The sequence below is a fragment of the Nasonia vitripennis genome, assembly GCF_009193385.2.
Source record: "Nasonia vitripennis strain AsymCx chromosome 3 unlocalized genomic scaffold, Nvit_psr_1.1 chr3_random0009, whole genome shotgun sequence".
In the NCBI taxonomy this organism is placed as follows: domain Eukaryota; kingdom Metazoa; phylum Arthropoda; class Insecta; order Hymenoptera; family Pteromalidae; genus Nasonia; species Nasonia vitripennis.
This window is the reverse complement of record NW_022279629.1, coordinates 2,196,273-2,213,473: the sequence shown is the minus strand read 5'-3', so window position 1 is coordinate 2,213,473 and position 17,201 is coordinate 2,196,273. Positions and strand designations below refer to the sequence as shown.

Genomic DNA, 17,201 nt, shown 5'->3' with positions numbered 1-17,201 from the left:
TCTGAAATTATCATTTAGAGTCACTGACCCGAAGTAAACTGAAAGTGAACCAGAAGTTGACCGGAAGTGTATTGTACGAAGGTTAAATAACCTTCAAGAAATTTCCCTGCAATATTGCTGAAAGGCATCATGTCCGTTTTTGGATTGCATTTCCAAAAGACAATAAACATATTGTGGCAATATTGGGCGCTATATGGATTATAAAATATAAAAATAGAATATAATAACTTAAAAAATTCAAATTAAAATTTTTCCCACTACACGCATGAAATAGGCCTCTTTTCATGCCTAAAAGTAGCGTAGAAAATCATCCATTCCGAGCGTTTTAGAAGAAGTTTGAGCTCAAGCGAGGACAAGATTATTTTCTCCCCGCTTGATGAGCAGCGGGGAGAAAAAATGCTCTCTCCGCATGATAAGTAGCGGAGAGATATTTTTTTCCTTCCCTCTGTTAATACCCATTTTTCAAATCTCTGAAATTTTTTCAAATTTTTTAATTGTTTCAAATTTTTTAATTTTTTCAAATTTTTTAATTTTCCAAATTTTTTAATTTTTTTAAATTTTTTAATTTTTTCAATATTTTTTAATTTTTTAAATTCCTCAAATTTTTTGTGCACAACTTGAAATGCGCGATCTCCTACTCAACTTTCACGCATGAAAAAAGTCCCTTTCATGGCCTTGTTATAAAAAAAACATGATGTGCAACACGGGAATAAAAGCTATGTCAGACTCGGGCGAGGTGTTTTTGCGCCTTCAACGCCCTCGACTCCGACTCGTGCTGAACACCTCACCCACGCTTAACAGCTTATTTTCTCCCCTTGTTGCATAATGTACTATTAAAACATAACGTACAAAATTAAAAAATTTAAACTTACAAAATGTTTAAGAATAAATAAAAGTTTAATTGTAAAATTTTAAACAAATTTTTATTTCTACAATGCTAATGAAATCGCCGAATTAAAAAAACTTGATAAAACAAGAAATACGATTTGCAATACATGGTACAAAATATTTCTTTCACATAATATTGTATTTATAAATTTTAAATAGATATTGTGGAAGATTTCAGAATTGTTGATAGTATTACATATTTGTCTTTCTTAAAGACATCTTAGAGGATTTATAAAAATTAGCGAGGAATGTGATAAAGGTTTACAATAAAGTACACTATTTTAATTTCCAAACATTTTATGTAATCTTTTTGCTTACATACCATATAGGACTCAATCTTTTGGCAATATTTTCTGAAGGTTGCATCGGCAGATTCGTCAGATTCGAAAATATTGCAGGCAGTTCATTAAATACTCTGGATACTGTTCAGCAATATTGCTGTAAAGGATAATTTCCGTTTTTGAATGGCGGTTCCAAAAAACAACAGGAATATTGCTCGAATATAACTTGCAATAAAACTTTAAGAGTTAAAAATAACGCAGTTTTTTCTATATAGACCCCAATATTTTCAAGACAGCAATATTGCTTGAATGTTGCGTTCACAGATTCGCTGGATTCAATAATATTGTTGAAAGATTATAAAACCTTTATAAGCTTTTGGAGAAATATTGCTGTGGACCGCTGGTTTGCCTGGTCTACAGCACCCAATATCGTCCAAATATTGTTTCAAGGTTGCAATACAAACTTTGGCAACATTGCATAGGGGCATTATAATGTTAATGCAACTATTATACAATATTCTCACTAGATAGCACAATATTTGATAAATATTGTTATATTATCTAAAATAATTTTGCATTTATAAAAAAAATGTATACTAATGCGAATATTTTTAAATACTTATACAATATTGTTTAATCTGGTAGCAATGTTGTCTAATAGTTGGATCAAGATTATTATGACTTATTATTATATTATGATTATTATTATAAGATAAGGTATCATGTTTATAAACAGGTAATTAAGATAAGGGTATCATGTTTATACCGTGTAAGTCAGATATCATGTTCACATAAACAAACATGATACTTAATCTTTATTATTTGTTTATAAGATAAGGATGCGACATGTGTGACACCTTATTTACAAGATAAAGATTATCTTTATGACACGTGTATAAGACATCTTAACGATATGTTTACATGATAACATATCCTAATTATTTGTTTAGAAGATGAAATTTTAATGATGTCACTAATCTCTAATATAAACATCAATCTTACATGGTGCATGGGATAAGGAATATGTATATTATTACTTTGCGCTAAGTTTATGAAAATATTGTGGTCCTTAAAAGGACCGTTAAAGTAATAAAATGTATGAATTCAAAGATTATTTATTGAATCTCTTGTAGCCTTGTTGTTTCGGAAACGAGAAGGTGTTATTAGAATATTCATGACAATACTTCTTAAATTTGGATTCTGACGTTTTATCTTTTTTAATAAAAGGCTTTTTTTCCTCCTTCTTTTTGTTCGAAGAGAATACGCTTTTTAATTTATCCATCTTTTCAATACTGATGATGATGATGAGGATGATGATGCTTCAAGGAGGTACATACGTGAGAATGAGTAGCTCCCCGAATCGCGGTGGTTTAGTTGTATACTGATACGTAGGGAGAATGGAGGGGGAAAAGTGAGGATTGAATTATGTAACAAGAAAAAACATGTCTATTCTTTCAGTTTTATTTTAAGTAAAAAGTGCATATGTACAAAGCGTAATAACAAAGACAAATACAAAATAATTATATTAACCAATGATTCATCAATAACGTTTACAAACTTATCACCAACATTAATTTTAATATTACCGCTGTATAGAGTATAATATTGTTGAAATGCCTCGTAGGTTTTCATCATAGTAGATTTGGCATTTTCAATAAAGTTTTCTGTATCGTTTTTAATACATTCAATTAAAAATCCTTTAATATAAACCATGATTTCATTTACCCCAGTAACGCAGGCTTCAAGTTTTTCGAGACGTTCATCGACACATGGTAAGACAATCCTCAATCCATCGAAAGTAACTTTCTGCATGCAAATAGCAGGTTGGATGTGGGACGTTTTTCGTTTCTTTGCCCTTGGAAGTTGATATCTCCCGGCAATAGGAGTAGCATCACTACCATATGTAGCACTTCCAGCCAAAGCAGCGGAAGCGCTATTTACTTCGTCCTTGTCTTCTTCGTCTAGTAAAAGATTTGGAAAGACAGATGTTCCAACGGGTCTTTCCTCAATCAGTATAGACTTTGTGTGGTATGTAGTTATAAACATCAGATCGTGGTTTTCCATGTATATCTTTGTTGGTCGTCCGTACTTACTTTGGAATCTGTATGCATCTTGGAAATAGGTGTTGATAAGATCGAAGTAATTCTTAAAAACTTTCCAGCTGGCCACATCGAATTTGATGGATTTGAAACTCCCTGTAGCTGTAGAAAGCTTAACTATAGGACGGAAGCTACCTTGATGACACTCCAATCCAAGAGAAATTCTTTTGAAATTCGACCTATTAACTGCGTAGGTCATAGACAGCAGCATGTTTGGCAGGATATTCTGCAAACGAGGTTGGACAATGGCAAATAAAACTTTTACACTGTGAACGTCACGAAGGTTCGGCTCTTGAGAAACGATTTGTGAACTCCACAAGACTGTACTGACGTGGCTCCTGACAGAGCTCGCTCTTTTATCCACTGTCAAATGAATCCCTTCACTATCTCAGAGTAAATTATTCAAGAGTAGTGAGAATCCATTCCTGCATGTGTATTCGCAGAAGAACACAAAGAAGCCTGCTGTCGCAACAGGAAAGAAAATATCATATTCGTCAACGGTCAAAAGCTCAACGGTCAAAAGTTAGGGTTACATCTCGCAAACTTCTAAGAATAATATGTTTGAGCATGATGAAACAGGATATGAAACTAAAACATAAATGACTCTGGATGTTGTCAACGGCTATAGTGATAAAGTTCTTATATTACAGTATTTCAGATGACAGGAATGTAGGAGCAAGTAAGATATTATAAACGAGAACATTTTAGATATTTATGATTGTAATTTATTCATATTTTTATGAGTTATCATTGAGATGATATTTGACAATTGTTTCAATAATTCACAGATATTCTCGAAGTACATGTTTGATTGCACAATCCTGAACCAAGAGACGTACATAAACGCAGACGTACTTTTTTATTACTTAAAAGTTTTTTATAAAACGCAACCACTAAGTTAAGTATATTAACCATATGGTAAGGAAACATAATGCAGTATTGACCACACACTTGCAAATCGATGCTTTGTAATTTTTACTTATTCCACTGATATCGTTTACAATTTCTTTTGAGTCTTTTAACATAATGTTGTGAGATTGGTGGTAATCCATAACTGTCAAAGCACGTTCCGTAATCATTTGCATCTATGTAAATAGCAATCCAATGTGTTCCTCGCTTGGAGTGATCATCTGTGTTTGCGATAATAGCCGTGGGATGTTCCATAACATTAGGGATTCTATTTGCAGCATATACACTAACTGTCTTAGCAGCTAATGGTTTGAGGGCCCTTAGCAGTTGACCTGTATTCATTGTTTTAGCTATGATCAACTACGTCGCTTCTACGTCTACTATAAATAGATGTAGCTGTTCTAACATGAGAATGTAGTATACAGTATAAAGCGTCGCTAAATTTTTGCGCTGAAACCTGGGTTACATCCTCAGCAATAAAATGCAACCAATTTCTCAATAAATATGTCTGGTTGACAGCACAATCACGAGTGTTGTTTATATCTTGGATACTGTAATATAAACACATAAATCTGTCCGGATAATTCTTTTTTAATTCTTGAAAAGTCGGTGCGTACATTTCTTCCACATTTACAACTTCACGAGACATAACAGTTTCCAAATATCTCCAATTATCGTGTCCACGAGTAAAAACACGTATATCCACTTTGGCCACTTGTTGTAAATGAAATTGCAATTGTTCCATACGAATCTCACCTTCATGCCAGCGGACACCATGAAACTGATTAAGGATATATTCGTTATACCTTTTTATTCCAATAAGCAATTCTGTGAAATTGTGAAGGGCCTTAATGATCCAGTGTCAAATAGCTTTATTTTTAGGCTAAGTATGGCTACTTCTTTAGGAATAAATTTGTTATTAAGGTCTCTCAGACCTTGAACGTTAATAATGTAATCCGTGACACTTTAAGAGCGCCTAGCAGCAGTAGCAGAAGGTAAAGTAGCTCTAGTGAACTGTATACGCGTTCAACGAGAACTGAGCGCAGTGTGTCTCTTATCTATCTCTTACCGTTAACGATGTAGACGGCGCTGCTGTTGCTTTTCTCTCTATCCCCACCATCCCTGCCTAAGCATTGAAATCCGTTATGATTTGTCGACTTGAATCTATTTCCAAGACATTGTCATATTCGGCATAAATTATGCAGTTAATTGTTGCTGCTAGTGCGTGTTCAAATTTGACTTCTACTCGAACACTACCTTGCTTGATAAGATTCCAATGAAATGATGAGTTTCCAGATAAATCAGGTGTTAGATCAAAAGCAAAAAAGCAATAGCCCTTATTGTAATCTGTTCGTGTAACCGTCAGTGATTCATTCAGAAAGTGTATTACCGTACCAGAGAATAATGTATGATAACATTCTACGAATATTGGATTACTTCCCGTAAATCGTGGCTGTAACGGTTTGCTGTAAATCTGCACTTCATCCACATAAAGTGAAAGATAGTCTATGTTGAAATGTTGAAAATTAAAAGGATTGAACTTTCTATTCCCATTAAATGCTCTATTATCTACGAAACCGATTATTATTCTTTTAGGAATCTGGCCTAGGATAATTGTCAAGTCACACATACACATTATCAAGTGTATCGCCATGAACGCCACTGTGCAATGTAAATGCTTTTACTTCTACACGATTTATTGGATATTTAGCCGTGGCTTTTGCGAGAGTGTTTGCATGTGCTAACATGATCCCTGGACTCACTTTATCACGGCGTACAATCAGTGATGCTTCTTTAATATGTACGTTAAATTTGTCGTTATCAGACGCATCCATCAAGCAAAAAGCATCCTTACTTCTCACTAATCGTAAGCGTAATTCAACACCATTTAGCAAAAATTTATTTTGATTAAAAACATCGCAATGTAAATGGCCAATTAGATCAACAGTTTGGCCGTTAATTGAAAAATACTGACGATAAACGTGTCCCTTATTTGCTGTTGCATCAGTGACTGGGGTGTTGGGTGGTGTCTCCATATGACTAGGAGTATCTAAATACCAGAGTGCTGATGTAAGATGAGAATTAATTGTAGGCGCTGAATAATTTAGCAGTGTTTCAATGTATACACAGTATGGATATGCATTATTTGGCGGTAATACTAGTTTTTGATTAAAGAACACATCTATCTGATTAAAGAGTGAGTGTAAAAGATTATTGACTGGTGCTACCTTAGAGTACTCTGCGGTACTCTCATTAGCCGCAATTTCAACATTAGGTACTATCTGCAGGCGTATACTGAGCACTGTATACGCAAGATCAAGATAATCACTTCCTCCTAGAACGACAAATTCCAATGGTCCATTGTCGGTGAAAGATGAAACGGGCTTGTAATGTATGAATTGTGAATTTTCTACTGACGTTTGCGTCGGTGGTAAAGTAAATAAATCTAATTTTTATTTCATGCACTCGCATGAGTTTGAATGCAGAAAAGCCATGATGTTGGTGTGTTTTTTCAAAAAATATCAGAGATACTGCGTTTCCTCTTCTTTCTATTTACTTTCTTTTTTTTCGAGCTTCTAACTTTACTCTTACTAACACGTCTTTTCTTCACACTACCGCTGATGCTACTGCGTCCAGTTAAACGACTCTTACGCGACTGACGTTTTCGCTTCTTCCCACGTCGCTTATATCCAGACCCTTTGATCATTGCAGCTATTTTAACTGCGGCTTTATGTTTAAGATTTCGACCAGACTCTCGTGCACCCGTATTCACAGCTTGTTTAAAACTGAGACCGTTATTACCCAAATAATCTAATACATTTATTCCTGCTTTAATAGCTTCTTTACCTACAGCTTTGGCACCAATAGTGAGATATGATGAGACTCTTCGAAATAAACCACTCAAGAAATGGCCTATACCACCGTGTCCTCGTTGATAGCTTGATCCTGCACACTCGTAGTACACCTTCTGCAACACTCGTCGTACACCTTCTCTATCTCCCCCAGTACCAATTTGATCGGAATAATATTCTATGTAGTAACTCATTTTTGTTTTTCATGTTCTACTGACAGCGTTTAAAGTAAAGTGTAACTGTCAACGTCCCGTACTCGAATGGTATATGAATACCATGCTGATCTCTTATATCTATTGTTACATTTTAAAACGTGTTGTTCAGTAGTGATATGTAATTAGGAGGTCCAAATTGTTTGACCATAGTTACACCCAGTTTATACTTGGAATTATCCAATACCACCATACGTAAAAGTGATGCTTGAATATCACCGACTGTGTATGGAATGCAAATATCAGAGTAAATAAGAAATTGATCTGGTATAGCTCCTGCTAAACAAGCAGGTTTGTTCCCTGTGATTGTTGTATATCGTGACTCTGGTGACTGTGGTTTCAAGGTTATAAAATCTTCTAGCCTATACTTTTCATTCTCAAAGCCAAATATACGTTTAACTTTTTTGCTAAAACTATAGTAATGAGCTTTCTTACATTCGCAGACTTTTCGTAGGTTGTAGTAGCCTCTTTTACTTTTTGCTGGCGATATAGATAGATGTCCGTGAAGTTCAGGTACATTATTTATAGCCTCTGCTAGATCTTTCAGGCTGTCGTAGACACCAGGTGGATAAGAAGTATCGTTATACTCTAAATTTACAAATTCATGCGTGTGTTCTGTCGTACTTCTTTTCTTCTGCTTTTTCTTCTGCTTCTGCTTCTTATCGTTATCATTAGCTGCTGCTGTTGTTATACTACCGCAACTACTAGTTTTGGTAAATATTATTTCACATTCATCTTTTTGAATATGCTCCATAGTGCATGGTATATGTATTCCCGTTAATGCAACAGACCAGTTCCTAGATAACCGGACTTCATGAGATAGTTAAGTGTTAAAGCAAGATGTAGTGTTATCTGGAAAATATTTTATACCACTGTTGCTTGGTAGTACCAGATAAAATTCTTCGCTAGCCACATTATAGATTTCTACGATATCGTTTGCTTTAATCTACGAGTTAAATTTATCTGGATAGCCAATCCACTTCATAAATAATTGATTATTTACTCCTTGCCCTTTAGTCTTAATTACTCGTTCAATTTTGAATTCCTTATTTTTTGCTACACGATCATCATCGACACGTACGACTTCTTCTGGATAAAAAAATCCATCAATTATTTCTCCATCTAGATCAACGAGTTCGTAGGTATAAAGATTCTGTCGACGTGAAACTCTATGTACTCTAAAGGTCTCTTCGCTGTAGTTCTTCTCGTATCATTTGTCGAAGGTGCCTTTTGCTCGACTGATGCGTACGTGCTCACCTACTCTATATATACCTGCTCTAGAGTTTTTGCGCTGACTTAATGCTCTTTTCTGTAAATTTTTTCTAGCCACATCAGCGTTTCGCATATTCACTTTGGCAGGAATCATTTTTATACCACTGTGCAGTGTGTGATTGTAGGCATAAACAATATTTTTAATAACGTCAATATATCTGTGTAAAATATCTAAACATTAACTCTTCGAGGGTTCGATTAAGACGTTTCACAACTGCGGCTTTAACGTCATGATTACGTGCAACTCGAAAATTTATATCATGCTGTTTTAAATATTTTTGAAATTTCGAACCAACAAACTCTTTACCTTTATCTGATTGTACAAGAACAGGAGAGCAACCATTAGCTCTTTTAAAGATTTTACCGAAAGCACTTACGACGCTCTTGACACTTTTGTCATAAAGCGGCTCGACCCGAGCGTATTTACTAAGAATATCTATTACAACAAGAAGATATACGTAGTTATCGTTGTAAGTTTTGAGAGCTTGCATGTCACACAAATCCATCTCCCAACAATTATCCACATTACTGACATTGTACATCAATCTATTGGCACATAGATGCTGTGAATACTCAATAATAGTCTAGCTTTCATTAGCTGCACGTTCCATCAAGCGCTGTAGAATATTATTAGCAGCAGCTGTTGGCTCTTTACATGTGGCAAGGAGGTGCTCAACATTGGACATGCGGTGAGAATCATTATTGACAGGTGCATCTTCAACCTCTTACGCTCTAGTATTCGGTGCTCTCTCTTCTGCTTCGTCTCCCCCTCATCCTCCTCCATCGTGCATTGAAGATGCACCGCCGCAGGCATCGCAGCCGCCGCTACTGCTGGTTGTTCCCCCTCCGCTGCTTCTCTTCTTTCGGCATCGCTCTCCTCCTCCACCTGCAACTCTTCTCCGCGTGCATCGTCAGCGCCAGCCGCCACTACTATTTCAGCCGGCACAAACTGTACATCGGCTACAGCATTCCCCGCTTGCGCTGTGTCCTCCTCCTTCGTCTCCCTTGCCTTGCTTTCTTCTTCTTCTTCCCGCTCCCCCTCTTCACCTTTATCCGATGACGTAGCTTCAACATTTTGGCTTGATGAATACTCCGTAATATCATAATCATCTTCATCAGAGGTTATGTCAGCTAATAAATTTTCTAAGGCTAAAACATTTTTATGTTAAAAATACATTGTTACTTTTTATAATAAACGTTAAATGTATTCAAAGCTATTGATGCCTACTACGAATAAATATTATTGTTGAAAGATTATAAAACCTTGCTAAGCTTTTGAAGCAATATTGCTGTAGACAGCTATGTCCGTTCTACCATCCCATATAGCACCTAATCTTTCGGCGATATTTCCTCATGGTTCCATTTGTAGATTCGTCAGATTCGAAAATATTGTGCGAAGGTTAAAGAACCTTCAAGAAATTTCCCTGCAATATTGCTGTAAGGCATCATGTCCGTTTTTGGATTGCATTTTCAAAAGACAATAAGCATATTGTAGCATTATAGCTCAAAGATAATTTGCACTATTGTAAAACATAGGCGAAAAATAATAAATAAGAATAATTAAATAAGCTTTTTCATGGGCTCTCATGCCCATTTTGGGAAGTATCATTCGGATGGTAGTCCCCGAATAGGGCATGGGAGCTCCTGAAAAAGCTTGTTTAATTTTTTTAACTATAGTGTTTTTCGCCTATATTTTACAATATTGACACAAGATTACAATTAATATTCGAGCAATATTGCCACAATATGCTTATTGTCTTTTGGAAATGCAATCCAAAAACGGACATGAAGCCTTACAGCAATATTGCAGGGAAATTTCTTGAAGGTTATTTAATCTTCGCACAATATTTTCGAATCTGACGAATCTACAAATGCAACCTTGAGGAAATATTGCCGGAAGATTAGGTGCTATACTGTAATGCCCTATACACGATCCGGCGTGTAACTTCCTAGAACATATACATTTAAAAAAATCCTAAAAAACATCCGACTCTGCCTATACAGCGAGCGCACGGAATATTTCGGCCGTCCCCACTCTTCTCACCTCCTACGAAACCAGCAGCTACGCAGTAGTCAACGCAGCGATGGCAGGCCATCGTCCCCCTTCTCTCTCCAGCTACCAAGCCAGCATTAGCAGCAGCGCGTTGCGTAACAGTATTTATATGTATATGTGAGCGTAAGCGAGCGACGGCGAGTCGTGCGCATCCGAGTATGTTTGTATGAATGATAAATGTAAATATGAATGAATGATAGTATGATTGTGTGAATGTGCGAATATTTTCGGCGGCTCGATCAGCGCTCGCTTAGCGCCCTATAAAAGGCCATGCGAGCCCTGTGTTCAATCACTAGCGGCAGCATTTTCAAGCGCCCTAGTCTACTCTGGCTGCACTTTTAAGCGCCTTAGTACATATACAGAAATCTACTGCAAAATTAAGCGTAGAATTTAATAATTATAAAATTCGAGCAGCACTTTTAAGCGCTCTAACACATACTCTACTGCAAAATTAAGCGTAGAATTTAATAATATTTAATCATCGCATAACAGAAGTCTTCATCAAAAAATAAACAAAATTGTAACTATATCTGATTTAAAAAGAATAATAGCATTAATAGGCATTATTCTTATGTTAAATTATTTTTGTTAATATACACACTATTTTAAATATAAACAAGAGTTTATAATTATTGCGTTGCATATTACCCACAGTCCCGGACCTACTATTATTATTATTATTTAATTCATTTACAATCAATTTTCTTTTTATATTATTCGTTAAATAATAATTTAAAGTAAAATCGATTTATTCCAAATCTGAATTCGGATCCACGGTTTATATTTGCAAATGTTTATTACTTTTTCTAATAAATATTAGACTTATTATTTCTTTTATTAAAATCTAATATTAAAAAAGTACCAAGGACCAGTAAGAAGAAGTGATGAGCGTTTCACTACAGCACCCAATATCGTTAGAACATTGTCTCAAGGTTGCATAACTAGACTCCGCAATATTGCATAATGGCATAATAATCTTGATTCCACTATTGGACAACATTGCTACCAGATTAAACAATATTGTATAAGTATTTAAAAATTTTCGCATCAGTATACAAATTTTTTTCATAAATGCAAAATTATTTTAGATAATATAACAATATTTGATAAATATTAGTACTATCTAGTGAGAATGTTGTATAATAGTCGCAAAAATGCCCCTATGCAATGTTGCCAAATTTTGTATTGCAACCTTGAGACAATATTCGGACGATATTGGGTGCTGTAGACAGGCATGTAAATTTTTTCGAGTTGCTTGAACATAAATTATAATTCTATTATATTATTCTTTAATTTAGTTCTGCCACGAATATTTAGTACATTTGGCTCTCTTGTGTCTAAAAGTAGTAAACTTGATTTACTGACAACGTAATATTTTCAAAATTTTGCAAAAGTTTCCAATGTTTTCAAAATTTAACAAATTATTTCAATTTTTGTATTATTTTACCTATTTTTGAAACGGATAACAACACACTTATGTAAGTAAACATTTTTCGGACTCAAAAACCCCGATTCATTGAAAGATTTCATTTAAAAATTTGCATTGTTACACAAATTTCTCTTTAAAGTAGTTAATTTGGCTTAGTGGTGCTTAATTAGAGGACGGGTGAGGGTACAAATTTTGAAAAATAAAAATTATAAAAATAAAGATTAGAAATTCAAAATTTATAAACTGAGATTTTGAAATGAAAAAAATATAAAACAAAAATGTTGAATTGAAATATTGCGAAAGGTAATATTTGTAGTTAAAATATTGCAAAAGCGATATTTATGGAATTTCTAAATTTAGGTTTTTAAAATTATACCTTTCCAATATTCTGGGACTTAAAATTTTACCTTTCGTTATAATTAATTCGTAATTTTTGCCTTTCAAATATTTATTTTTCAAAATTTTTACCCTTACCCCTTAATTCGAGGTTAAATTAGAAAATTAATTTTTTCAAATATCATGCAGTGTTATTAAGTGTTAAAACTTTAAAATTTGTAGTATTGTATATCAAAATATACAATACAATGATTGGGATAAACATAAAGATGCCCAAAGGCGGTATAAAAAACACTAGGCAGCTAGGCTAATCTGGATACTCGAAAAAAATCCAGAGGTATGGCTCGAAGCAATAAATCAACCGACAGGAGAATATGCGGCTTCGGAAGAGGAGTGTCTTCATCTTCTCCTAGAAGTCAACTTTCCAGACTTTCAGCTGGTGAATGAATTGTAGCCGATCCCCTCTCAGAGGAATAGACCGCAGAATACAGCATGGGAGCTGGCGGCGAAAGTTGTCGCCCCAGAAAAGGTCAGATGGGCCATCGGGAACTTTCAGCCCTTCGAGGCTCCGAGTACGGATAGTATATACCCGGCCTTTCTACAGGAGGATCTGGAAGAACTAATAGGCTCCCTGGTCAAACTTTTAGAGCTAGCGTTGCTCTTACTTACATGCCCGAAATTTGGAAAACGGCCAAGGTAGTTTTTATCCCAAAACCTGAGAGAGCTAGTCACACGACTGTCAAAGATTTTAGGCCCATCAGCCTGAACTTCTTTGTGTTTAAAACATGTGAATGGTTAGTGGACAGATGTATACAAGGTGAAATCCTTACCATTAACCCACTATACCCCAACCAGCATGCGTATAGGGCGGGTTACTCCACGCAAACCGCACTCTACGGTCTATCGCATCGAGGAGCAGCTGGAAAAGGGAGATCTCATGGTGGGAGCATTCCTGGACATAGAGGTGCGTTCAATCGCACCTCAATTAAAACGGTAACTAAGGAGGCTATCAAGCAGAGCGTGCCTAGGCCACTGATTCAATGGCTTGAGGGCATGCTAAACTGCAGGACTATGGTCTCAAAACTAGGAACCACTACAGTTTCGGATGTAGTCAGTAAAGGATGCGCGCAGGGAGGAGTGGCGTCCCCCACCATCTGGAGTCTGGATCCTACCGTCTGCTGGAGACGCTGGATGTTGGGGGGTGCTATGCCCAGGCCTATGCAGATGACTTCCTAATACTGATCAAAGGTGCCGAAGCTGGCGCTGCCATGGACGCAATGCAGCTCGCACTAAGGAAAGTGGAAATTGGTGCTGCTCGACAGGGCTTTCGGTCAACCCGGACAAAAGTGAGCTTGTCATCTTTACACGCAAGTACAAGATTGGAACCTACAGGGCACCTAGACTTTCAGGCACAACCCTGGAGGTGAAGGACTCAGCTAAGTACCTCGGCGTTGTCCTCGACAGGAAGCTGACCTGGGAGAAACACGTCACGACCTGGTGTAACAAGTTCCTAGTGGCATTCTGGACATGCCGTAGGGCGTTTAGCAGCACGTGGGGACTCAGTCCCAAAATCCTTCTATGGCTCTACAGAGCCGTACTTCTTCCCAGGCTTGCAAGGGTAGAGCCGACGGAAGCGAGGGGGACCCTGGAGAGACTAAGCGGACTTGTAACGAGGGGAGCTACTGGGGATCTAAGGACCACGCCCACCAAAGCGCTAGGAATCCTAGTGGAAGTAGAACCCCTTCACCTCACGATCGTAGGGGAGGCTAGCAAGGCCGCCAATAGGCTTAATGCCTACGGGCAGTGGAAACAGGGGACGAGGCATACTCGGCTTCTGCCGAAACTCTGGCTCAAACCGGGATTTTTCATAAAATCGGACATGATGATAGCGCGTTACTTCTTTGAAAAGAAGTACGAGATAATCATCCCAACACAGCAAGACTAGGAGACTAGGAGAGACGCCCTGCCAGGGGAAGGAGATATCTGGTAGACTGATGGATTCAGAACCGATGACGGCACGGGCTCCGGTTACTACAGTCGCAGAGACGGGAAGGGCACCTTCTTCTCCCTGGGGCGGTTTACCACGCTCTTTCAGTCAGAAATTTATGCCATATTGAGCTGCGCACAGAGGGTCATGGAACTTGCAGGCGAATAAGTATTTGCTCAGACAGCCAGGCTGCACTTAGGGCACTTAGTGCCCAGAAGACAACATCCAAGCTGGTCTGGGACTGCAAGGTAACGCTAATTCAACTGGCCGATAACAACAAAGTTAAGCTACTCTAGGTCCCAGGTCATACTGGGATCAAGAGCAATAAGATTGCTAACAGACTCGCCGCTCTGGGAGCTCGAGCTCCCCCGATCAGACCGGAACCTTTTACGGGCGCCGCAAGGTGCCTACTAGGAGGGTCGATTTGAGAATGGGTGGAGAAAGAGCACACTAGAGAATGGCGAGATACCAAAGGATGTAAACAAGCCAAAGCGGTCATGGGACGGGACATTAACGCGGACTGGACCAAGTGTGCAAGCGGAGGCAACAGAAGCGACTCCAGACCCCTGTCTAAGATCATCACGGAACACATACGTCTCAGATACTATGGTTGGAAGACAGGAAAGGAGGATACAGGAGCACGCAGATGGTGCGAAGAAGCAGAGGGGACGCCAATTCATATCATGACAGCATGCTCCATATTCGCTGAGCTCAGACATCAGTACAAAGTCGCTGGACGCACAGACTGATACCGGAGGTCGGACCCTGGAAAGACAGGAAACACGGTGAGGTGGATTTCTACCTCACCCAATTTCTGTCGGGACATAGGTACTTCCGAAGGTATCTATACAGAATGAACAGAGTGACCACACCGGAATGTACGTACTGCGGACAGGCTTGGGGTGACGCAGAGCACACATTTTTCAGGTGCAACCGATGGACCGAGCAGCGACAGAGACTTTAGACATTACTAGGCACGACGATCACGCCAGAAAACGTAATGAAACTGATGATAACCAGCGAAGATGCGTGGAGAAGCATTGCGTCATACGTTGGTAGTATCTTGCGAAGTAAGAAAGAGGATGGATGTTTGGATAATTGAGTGAGAGCGAGGATGGAAGAATATTAGCGTAGCTATGAATGACTGGAAGTAAGGAATGGATGCGCAAAGTAAGCGCAAAGGACAGCGGCCCAGTTCGAAGTAATGTGATAAACATTACCGCCGCCGAGTCACACGCTTGGAGTTCCCGCAAGGGAACACCAGTCAGTCCTTTACAAGGATTCACAGACTCCTAAAAAAAAAAAAAATAATAATAATAATAATAATAATAATAATAATAAACCACGCGGGGAAGCCTGACACCCCGTATGTGGCGCGTCTCCCGGTTGGCGGATGGGGGAGTGCTCGCTGAGGCACACACCTAGGAGGGTAGAGCAAAAATAAAATATGCTCCGTGGACCAAATCAGGCCGCCGCGTTTGCCGTGCAATGCGACCCGTGGGCTGCCAAAGGGAGATCCTGGATGGAGAGGCGATCTAACGGTCTCTTGAAGACCTACGGTTGCGTGCCGAAGTGACCCAAACCATCTTTGGCTTCCGCTGACAGCAAGACGGGAAGCCGGTTACCTAGCTAGTTTCGGTCAACCGGCTCGAGCGAGTGCGTGTTATTGTGTGACATCCGCCGGAAACTCTCCAGAGAGCTGAGCACCTGTGTTCGGGGTGGGATGCTCGAGAGATTGGAGGTGGGTTAGTGCGATAGCGCGTGCTATACCCTGACATGGTGTACCCAGTCTGGCACCGCGTACAGTCATGTGTTGGGGCCATGTCAGCTGCCCCATAGACGGGGGGATCCAAGGGGTCGGACACATGCCAAAATGCTTATAATATGGGAACCACAAACGAACTCGGGGAAAACCCACAGGAGAACCTGGAATTTAAAACCTTAAGGGTGCCAACAACACAAGACGGTGGATATCCAATCCACAAATCAAGCAGCAGTACCAGCAGCGCCATGAGTGCTGCAGCATACCGATATGACAAGAACGCAGCGGTAGGAGAAGAGAGCCAGAATATAAGGGATTGGCTACAAGCCCACGCCAGACTGCGAGACAAGCTACGGGAGGTACTTGAAACGGCCAGGGAAATTACCAAAACCCTGGAAAAGCAAAAGGGCGTGAATATCAAGATCAAAGAAGGCTTACCCTTAATAGGATCCATGATGATCGAAGCTTTCACGCTTCTTGACCAGATGGAAGATGTCGCGAAGAGGCAGTCCCCCAAACAATCTAGTGAGGACAATGTAAAGCCTCAAAAAACGGTAAAATCAAAGAAGAGGGTACGGGCATTATCTGACGGAGGCGGCGGTACCCCCGCCAAAAAAGACAAGAAGGATGTAAGTGCTCCCTCGACAAGTAGGGACAGCGAGGGGAACGGCCAGACTTCTCATGGTCAGACACAATGGGAAGTAGCTACTGGCAGGAGGGCTAAAAAGAAACAGAAGGTAAAGCCGGAGCAGATCCAATCAAAGAAGAGAGAAGAGAAGGCTCCACGTCAGAGGACGGACGCTATTCTGATAAAGCCGGAGAGTGGCAAGACCTATGCTGACATTTTGTCTCTGATGAAGATACAGGTAAAGCCGGAAGAGCTAAACAGGTGGTTAAGTTTGTTCGCAAAACAAGAGAAGGCAGCATTCTGGTCGGGGTGGGCAAAAGCAATGACAAAATGAAGTCATTTCAAAAGGCCATCGAAGAGGCAATCGGACAATTAAGAGCAAGATCTCCAAGACAATACTAGAAATCAGAGACTTCAATGGACTTACGACGAAGGAAGAGGTCAACAGTGCTATCACAGCCGCAACAGGCTGCGACAAAGAAGATACCAAAGT

At 38.9% G+C, this 17,201-nt stretch overlaps 1 protein-coding gene across 15 annotated transcripts in view; it reads right to left on the bottom strand.

Moving 5' to 3' along the window:
* Positions 1-17,201, bottom strand: part of LOC107981437 (protein unc-13 homolog A) — an 893,220-nt gene that overhangs the window by 179,977 nt on the left and 696,042 nt on the right. The window contains exon 8 of one of the 15 annotated variants that reach the window (XM_031927067.2): positions 1,203-1,326. The exons of the other annotated variants lie outside the window; for them this stretch is intronic. Coding sequence (XP_031782927.1) covers positions 1,295-1,326 — 32 coding nt within the window. The 3' untranslated portion in view covers positions 1,203-1,294. Of the gene's footprint in view, positions 1-1,202; positions 1,327-17,201 lie in introns of those variants that run through there. 15 annotated transcript variants of the gene reach the window in all.